Source organism: Halichondria panicea, chromosome 6 (genome assembly GCF_963675165.1).
Source record: "Halichondria panicea chromosome 6, odHalPani1.1, whole genome shotgun sequence".
NCBI classification, from domain to species: Eukaryota; Metazoa; Porifera; class Demospongiae; order Suberitida; family Halichondriidae; genus Halichondria; species Halichondria panicea.
In genome coordinates this window covers 1,930,993-1,940,346 of record NC_087382.1, presented here as the reverse complement: position 1 = coordinate 1,940,346, position 9,354 = coordinate 1,930,993, and the positions used below count along the sequence as shown (strand labels likewise).

General features: G+C 40.5%; 2 protein-coding genes across 2 annotated transcripts; one reads left to right on the top strand and one right to left on the bottom strand.

Annotated features, from left to right (window-relative positions):
- Positions 1 to 23: 23 nt before the first annotated feature.
- On the bottom strand, positions 24 to 797 carry LOC135337188 (uncharacterized). Its single transcript, XM_064533087.1, has one exon. The coding sequence runs from the start codon at positions 795 to 797 to the stop codon at positions 24 to 26; it is 774 nt and encodes a 257-aa protein (XP_064389157.1).
- Positions 798 to 4,514: 3,717 nt separating this feature from the next.
- Positions 4,515 to 8,845, top strand: LOC135337119 (uncharacterized). The gene is made up of 9 exons (XM_064533028.1): positions 4,515 to 4,787; positions 5,535 to 5,606; positions 5,663 to 5,966; positions 6,018 to 6,345; positions 6,623 to 6,795; positions 6,845 to 6,880; positions 6,977 to 7,015; positions 8,231 to 8,539; positions 8,601 to 8,845. The coding sequence occupies exons 1-9, from the start codon at positions 4,554 to 4,556 to the stop codon at positions 8,621 to 8,623; spliced, it is 1,518 nt and encodes a 505-aa protein (XP_064389098.1). The 5' UTR covers positions 4,515 to 4,553; the 3' UTR covers positions 8,624 to 8,845.
- The last annotated feature ends 509 nt before the right edge of the window (positions 8,846 to 9,354 follow it).

The window sequence follows — 9,354 nt, the reverse complement described above, 5'->3', positions numbered from 1 at the left end:
TTGCAATAGCGGACTGATTGTCTTCATAAATCGTAGTTGGGGTTGTTTGAGGACTCCCCAATTCGGCGATAATTTTTCTGAGCAACACTGACTCTTGCATGTGCGGCACTTGAGAGAGCTACATACTCGGCCTCGGCTGTTGAGAGCGCAACACAGCTTTGTTTGTTGCTTTTCCATGTAACTGCTCCTCCACTTACTTGAAACAGGTAACCAGATGTGGACTTTCTGTCATTGACATCTCCAGTCCAATCAGAATCAGAGTATCCAACACAAATAGTAGATTCGTTCCGACTGTATAGAATACCATAGTGTGTCGCACCTTTAAGATAACGCAGCACACGTTTCAGTGCTGTCCAGTGAGCTTTAGTTGGTTTGGAAGTGTATCGAGCCAGGTTGCCTACAGCGTACGTTATATCCGGCCTTGTACTCACAGATAGATACATTAGGCTTCCAACTACAGACTGGTACAATTGTTGATCAATACCTTCGTCTTCACTTGATGCTGCTAACAACTTTGAGCTGACATCTACTGGAGTGCCAACAGGGTTACAGTCCTGCATTCCAAACTTCTCTAAAAATTTTTCGGTATAGGTTGGCTGACCAATCCAGACAGAGTTTTTTGTCTCATTTTGTATAACAGTCATGCCCAGAAAATAGTGAAGTTGTCCCATGTCTTTGATTTCAAATTTCTTGGCGATTGCATCCTTTACATCTTTGATTCTTTCATCGGATCGTCCTGCCAAAACAATGTCGTCCACATAGACGCCAATGAAGAAAACATCTCCGCCTGCATCCATGTATATGCAGGGGTCACTCGTGGATTGGATAAAACCCATTTCTTTGAGGTGAGTATCCAAAGAGGTATTCCAGCACCTGGATGTGGAAAATTATGAAGTGTTGATGATTATTTTTATGTGTTGATTATTATTTTGGCTGTTGATGATTAGTGTTGATTATTATTTTGGCTGTAAAAGTGGAAAATTATGAAGTGTTGATGATTATTTTTATGTGTTGATTATTATTTTGGCTGTTGATGATTAGTGTTGATTATTATTTTGGCTGTAAAAGTGTTACTATTACCCTAGTCATGCGCATGCGCAAGTAAATCTATAATTATGCTCACTCAGCCGTAAAAGGGTTTTTTTGCCCTTGCCATGCACGGTTTTATACAGTTCTGATCGAGTTTTGATCGTTTGTATGAGGCCTGGTAGATCTTACTCTATCTTTGAGATTAGTTTAGCTTCACAACACAATTAGATAACAATGATAGTAACGAGGACAACTGACAGAACTGAATATGCATGCAGGGTATGGTACAGAGAGACGCGCAGGGCCTCTTCACAACAAAGAACTATTGTCTACAAAACAAAAGACTAAGGGAGGCTTTGCTCCAGGAAACTGTACAGAGATAATAATAAACATTCCATAACACCAAACCATGGAAACTAACTGACAGAACTGAATATGCATGCAGGGTATGGTACAGAGAGACACGCAGGGCCTCTTCACAACAAAGAACTATTGTCTACAAAACAAAAGACTAAGGGAGGCTTTGCTCCAGGAAACTGTACAGAGGCTAGAAAATTAACTAATAAACATTCCATAACACCAAACCATGAAAACTAACTAACACTAATTTGATTAAGTCATAAGTGTACAGTATTATTCTAACACTCCTCCTCAATTATAGACTTAGTTCAGGGTGGTTCGACAATTCCTGCCATTTTTCTCAATTTGCAGAACAGTTCACGACTCAGTCCTTTTGTAAACATATCAGCCACCATTTCAGCTGTCGGACAATATGTAAGTTCGATATTTTCTTTGTTCACTTGCTCCCCGAGTAAAGTGATATTTAATATCAATATGTTTAGTACACCCGTGAAATTGTGGGTTTTTAGTCATTGCAATAGCGAACTGATTGTCTTCATAAATCGTAGTTGGGGTTGTTTGAGGACTCCCCAATTCGGCGATAATTTTTCTGAGCAATTTTAATTTTTCTGACTCTTGCATGTGCGGCACTTGAGAGAGCTACATACTCAGCCTCGGCTGTTGAGAGCGCAACACAGCTTTGTTTGTTGCTTTTCCATGTAACTGCTCCTCCACTTACTTGAAACAGGTAACCAGATGTGGACTTTCTGTCATTGACATCTCCAGCCCAATCAGAATCAGAGTATCCAACACAAATAGTAGATTTGTTCCGACTGTATAGAATACCATAGTGTGTCGCACCTTTAAGATAACGCAGCACACGTTTCAGTGCTGTCCAGTGAGCTTTAGTTGGTTTGGAAGTGTATCGAGCCAGGTTGCCTATATACAGCATCAGTGGCGGATCCAGAGGTAGTTCGTTGGGTTCGTACGAACTACCCTTCCACTAAGTTGATACTTTATATTTAATACACCTGGCTAGCTTACTATACTGTCATGACAATAGGGTACAAAGTTCTCTCTGCATAATGTGAGGGTGGGGCTGGTACTCTCTGCATAATATGAGGGTGGGGCTGGCTATATTGACTCATCCAGCCACATGGTCACAGTGATAATTGAGCCTGGCCATGAATCCTAACAAAAGGCTAGATTGCAACCCTCCATTGACTCCTGGAGTAAAGTTTCAGGTAAGGGAGAGTTCATGGCACTGCATACTGAATGATAGACACTGTATAGATTAATTATAATTGCTATAATAATTATATTGACTAATATAATAATCTAGATGATGCGTCAAGTCTACAGCCAGTCTCCTCTTCAAGAGAACCACCAGCCACCATCGTCACTCCTCCAGTCATCAACGTCTCTCCTCCAGTCACAACCATCTTTCCTCCAGTCACAACTATCTCTCCACTGGAACCACCAGCCACCTCCATCACCCCTCCGTGTTCATCGAAGCAAGCAACGAGATCTTCCGCTGAGGATCAGCCAATGGACATTGGTGCTCTCCTGAAAGAGAAGAAAGTGCAATCACTATCCCAGAGCATGAGAATGGCTTTGCCTTGTGTTCTTTCAAGTTGAAGGGGAATTTGGTTAATTAATGGGCGTGGCATGTAAAAGGGGGCGTGGTCAACCCAAAAATTTCGCCGCTTCGCGCGGCCAAGAAGTAAGAACCCCCCTTCCCTAAATCCTGGATCCGCCCCTGAGCATACGTTATATCCGGCCTTGTACTCACAGATAGATACATTAGGCTTCCAACTACAGACTGGTACAATTGTTGATCAATACCTTCGTCTTCACTTGATGCTGCTAACAACTTTGAGCTGACATCTACTGGAGTGCCAACAGGGTTACAGTCCTGCATTCCAAACTTCTCTAAAAGTTTTTCGGTATAGGTTGGCTGACCAATCCAGACAGAGTTTTTTGTCTCATTTTGTATAACAGTCATGCCCAGAAAATAGTGAAGTTGTCCCATGCATGTCTTTGATTTCAAATTTCTTGGCGATTGCATCCTTTACATCTTTGATTCTTTCATCGGATCGTCCTGCCAAAACAATGTCGTCCACATAGACGCCAATGAAGAAAACATCTCCGCCTGCATCCATGTATATGCAGGGGTCACTCGTGGATTGGATAAAACCCATTTCTTTGAGGTGAGTATCCAAAGAGGTATTCCAGCACCTGGATGTGGAAAATTATGAAGTGTTGATGATTATATTTATGTGTTGATTATTATTTTGGCTGTTGATGATTAGTGTTGATTATTATTTTGGTGGAAAATTATGAAGTGTTGATGATTATTTTTATGTGTTGATTATTATTTTGGCTGTTGATGATTAGTGTTGATTATTATTTTGGCTGTAAAAGTGTTACTATTACCCTAGTCATGCGCATGCGCAAGTAAATCTATAATTATGCTCACTCAGCCGTAAAAGGGTTTTTTTTGCCCTTGCCATGCACGGTTTTATACAGTTCTGATCGAGTTTTGATCGTTTGTATGAGGCCTGGTAGATCTTACTCTATCTTTGAGATTAGTTTAGCTTCACAACACAATTAGATAACAATGATAGTAACGAGGACAACTGACAGAACTGAACATGCATGCAGGGTATGGTACAGAGAGACGCGCAGGGCCTCTTCACAACAAAGAACTATTGTCTACAAAACAAAAGACTAAGGGAGGCTTTGCTCCAGGAAATTGTACAGAGATAATAATAAACATTCCATAACACCAAACCATGGAAACTAACTGACAGAACTGAATATGCATGCAGGGTATGGTACAGAGAGACACGCAGGGCCTCTTCACAACAAAGAACTATTGTCTACAAAACAAAAGACTAAGGGAGGCTTTTCTCCAGGAAACTGTACAGAGGCTAGATAATTAACTAATAAACATTCCATAACACCAAACCATGAAAACTAACTAACACTAATCTGATTAAGTCATAAGTGTACAGTATTATTCTAACATATTAGCCCATGCATGATTAGGTAAAGATATTTGCACAAAGGAAAGTCCCAGGAACCCCCCCCCCCCCACATTCTTCCCTTTATAAACAGCTTCCTGATCCTAGCTAATCTATGATCTTGCTAGCTAATAGCTTAACAAAAGCAAGGCAAAAGTTATGGCTGCTAAATCTATTGCTCTAGTGGTTTATAACCGGGACAAAAATAGCAATGAAGAGATTGATATTACTGAATGTAATAGCATTGATACTCTTAAAGTTCTTGTTGAAAACACATTCGACAAAGGCAGCATCTCTCATCTGCAGATATGGAGTGAAAGGTTTAATGAATACAAAAAGCTGACAAGTTTCGAGGAGGTACAAGATGGATGCAAGATAAATGCAGTGCCAAAGGTGAGTATGAAATCAAATGCTATATCTATCAGGGTTTTGTATTACTATTGATACTTAGACACATATGTGTCATATGGGGTTATTGTACATGTAGATACTGCAGACTTTGATGCAAGTAGAGTATAGCAAGATATACACCCCCTTTGAGTTGTTTGCGAGAAAGTCTCGATCAGATTGTATGAATACCGTATATGTCCGACTGTATTTACTCAGCATCTCTACTAAAATGAAAGCATCGTGGGTGCTAGCTGATGCCTCGGGGATGTGTCAAAACTACCTAACATAAAGCTACTCGCATGCAACTAGAGCACTGAAGTGCAAACCCTCGGCGTTTTAGTGAGTCTACAGTCTCGAGTCAAAGCCGTGTGTAGGCCATACCAACGTGCAGATTCAAGCTTTTGCTCACTTTTATTTGACAATGAAGCATTGATATCAAAATCTGCCAAATTTACAACTACTACCTTGTTGTGTTGAGGCCAGGGATGTAGCCAGGATTTTATGGAGAAAGGGGTACTATATCATAGATGAAAGAGGGCGCAAAGCGTTTTATGCTCCATAAATGGCGATAATTATGATGGGTGTGTACAGTTTAGAATCACGGCTGAGCTAAAATTGCATATCTGAGAAGCTAAAAGAAAATGACCCATGCAGCTATAGCGCTCCTTTATATCCTTACCCCTAAACCACCATATGTATAGTTACTGTACTATATATGTAGTTACTGTATATACTGTAATTTAATTGCAGAGGACACAAGACCAGCCAACTCCAGTAGTTTCCCTGGGCACGACTGAAGAGCCCCTGGTTTCACCAACTTTTGTAAGCAAGCATTTGATTGGAAATGCCCATACTTTACTGTATGTATATATTTACAGACATACTGCACGGAATCGTTGGGTAAAAACAAAGCTAAAGCCTCAAGTGATGCTAACCAGGCAGGAGCTGGTGCCTACGCTCAAAATTCCAACATCTGGACTGGGAAGGACGTCCTGAATGTCCACTTTCTCAATCCCGAAATTCTTGATCAGGAAAACTGGAAGTGTGAGTATGGTGTACTCAACACCACTAATATCCTTAGTTGGGCTGCCGCTTGGAATACCAAGAAGTGTCCCAAGATTCCAATCTTTAAGAAGACGGGTAGGCCAGATTCAGCTGACATCAGAGTCATCTTTGAAGAAGGTATACTAACTATTTTAAGATTCTGAATCCAAGCAGTGTTTGGCCGCACAGGTGGTAGATGTTGTTCCGTGGTTGGAAGCCAAGCGACGAAAGTCGTAGATACGTCTAAGCCCACAATGGTTCTTTCACTAAATGGTCAAGGACCCGAAGTGCAGAAATATCTTGTCATACATGAGTTTGGCCATGCTCTTGGTCTGTTCCACGAGCACCAGCGTTCTGACTTCTGGAAGGTAGCGAACAGCTTGTTGGATGTGGAAAAAATGAAAAAGGATTCTCGTATGAAGAACGTGAATTTTGACATAGATATTTTGCAAATCCAGTCAGAAGGTCCCACAACAATATCGCCATCATACGATCCAGACAGCATCATGCACTACTGGTAAATTGTAACAATTCCGGAGTGATAGCGAAATCTTTGAGAGGTTTAATTTTCGCTCTTTTCGTTTCGTGGGTTAGCACCTACACGAATATGCACGAAATCTGCTAATTACGTGCAAAGATTAATGGCGTGGCTTTCAATATAAGCAGTTAAACTCACAAAATTTATTCACTAAAATGCTGTTATAAGGCTATTTCACGAAATTTCAGTGCCTCAAAAATTTTGCACTATATACGGCTATATACATAATTATTACTATTGTGTGCTATGTCTATAGGTTTGATGTGAACTGGCTTAAAAAGAAGGAGCACGAGACTCTATCAAAAGTTGAGGCTGATGGAAGTCTCAGTGAAGAAGCAAAGACAGTTTTGAGAGGGATTCACAAGAGACATCGGAGTTGTGCTGATGGGCCTTCAGAGAAAGATCTTGATTTTCTACAAAAGATTTACGGTGTGTCCATTCACTTATATGATTCATGCATTACATTTTGTGATTTTAGGAGGAGAGTCACCAGCCTCTTCGACCCCAAACAACAGTAAGTACTATATATACAGTAGTAAAAGCTTTACCTAAAGGCTATATATATAATTTATATCTGTCTATATATCTTTTACGCTCTCACTTGGATCAGGCTCAGTCCCACAGCGAGTTGTACCTTCCTACGGGCAAAGTGAGTGGATTCAATTAATTATAGTGCACAGGAATAACGTTATGTTTACCATCAAAACATATTCAGTCTTGGTAAAGATTGTTCTAGTCCCTAATGCTTAGGAACTGCATGCATGAGCCTATACAACTAATTTATGGTTTGCACAACATGTATACTTATAATTCGTCCAGAGCGAGGGCATCATAGTAAAACCACAAATACCCTTTTTAGGTATAGTTATAGCTATGATAATGAAAGCACCGCAGGTGCTGATGCCTCGGTGGAGATGCCAAAGCTACATAACATAAAGCTGCTACTAATAGCTTTTATGCACATGATAAAAACAATTTAATTTTGCTGCTTGCAAAAACTCAGAGAGTGGGTAATGATCGACCATGATTGTTGTTAAAACGATCGATGCCAAAAGTTCAAGTCTAAAATTAATGGCTGCCATCAGCAGAGCCTTGCAGCTCTCTTCTCACTCTTGCAGCTACCAATAGCTAGCGTTCTAGTGCAGAGCTAACTACTAAGTAGATTAGCAACACTCGGTAAACAAGTTTGGCTACATGCTCTTCTAAAAAGGCTGCAATGGCATTCCAAGTAAGCAAAACTAGGCATAACTCGAGAATGAAGCATTATTCACGAATTAAAATCCAAGTAAACATGACTAGAAGCCTATAGAAACTCTTACTTGCACTTGATTCATCCTTGAGCAGCTGTAGCAGTCTACACAGACACACACACACACACACACACACACACACAAACACACTACCGTACCTCGCTTGCGCCGTGCGCACCGAGGCATAATTATGCTACTGTTCCTGCATTGGAGGCTGACTTCTTTCATAAAAAGACATTGCACCCTGAGTCTGCATGTATACAGCTATTTAAGTTTATCATCTATCCTCACTTACATGGGTATAGATCTAATACCGTATAGCTGGTAATTTTCGTGGGGCAAAATATTCGTGGTTTTCGTGGTTGGAGGTCTGATCACGAATATTTTACCCACGAATGAAGCGGCCTTGCCTACCTTTACTTACAATCCAAGCACGGCAACCACGAAAATATTATCCACGAAATGTCTCAATATTGCTGAACCACGAATATTTTGTCCCCCGAAAATTACCTGCTATACGGTAGTATAGGAAGCTTGCAACAATGACATCAAACTTACACTTAATAAAGTACATGTACATATAATTATATACAAGCCTGTATTCATTTTTACAGTCCAACTCTCCCCCTCTGAAAAGCCGTACCTCAACGCTCTGTATGACGCTGCGTACAGGGGAAGGGGAAAGTGGTCAAACATTGGTAATAATCTGGGTTTGTCTGGGGACGATTTGAGTGCCATTAGGACAAACAATCCTTTGGATGTTGGAGATTGTTTCCGTGCAATGCTGCTGAAGTGGTTTCAAAGCGGTTCTAACTGCTACCTTGAAACTTTCCTGAGTGCTCTCGAATCAAAGGCTGTGGGTCTAGACAACCTGTGCTCAGACGTTGAGGGCGCCATCTTAAAAATTGCCAATGGACCACAAGGTATGCAAATGTATATAGAGTAGAGGCATGTGTGCATGGTATAATTATATCCTAATTGCAGTTGCCAAGAGAGCACGAAGGTGATGTCATACCCCCCCCCCCGAGCAGAACTGATACTTGTTGCTATATATAGCATAGTAGAATAATAACAGTAGATTATTACTTACCTTGATAATTATAGTAGAGACTATAATCATCTATATAGACTAATCAGTTTGATAACTTACGGAGTGAAGTGAGTCGCTTTATAATAATAGTGCACTATAGCCTCAAATCCAGGCCGAATAAAATACATATTTTAATGTTTGTGGGTGTTGGTCTACATCCAGAGGAGGTCCGACATGCGTGCACGATTGAATCACTACAAATTCAGTGCATTGATGTTATTGCGGTCACATAACGTTCAGGCCAAATACACTAGCACTTGTATAGGTATAGCGTATAATTTTTCAACCACTGTTTTATCAAGCAGTGCAGAGGAAGTTGAAACATAAAAACAAGCGATGATCATGTGCATTATGTATCTATGTGTTATGGTGTGACCGTCCCTAGCTCTACTGTACATGCAGCTGGTAATTTTTTCGCGGGGTAAAAAATTTAACAGCGGTCATTTTCGTGGGAAATTTTTACAACAAAAACCTAGGTATGGTTTACCGGAACGTATATCATACATTCTGGTAAACCACGCCTAGGTTTTCGTGGGTCGAATTTTCGTCAAGGCCATGCAGTTTGCTCACGAAAATAACGAATTTTTTACACCGCTATAATTATACGGAAATTATTACATTTAATATTCATGCTTGGTTACAGGATAG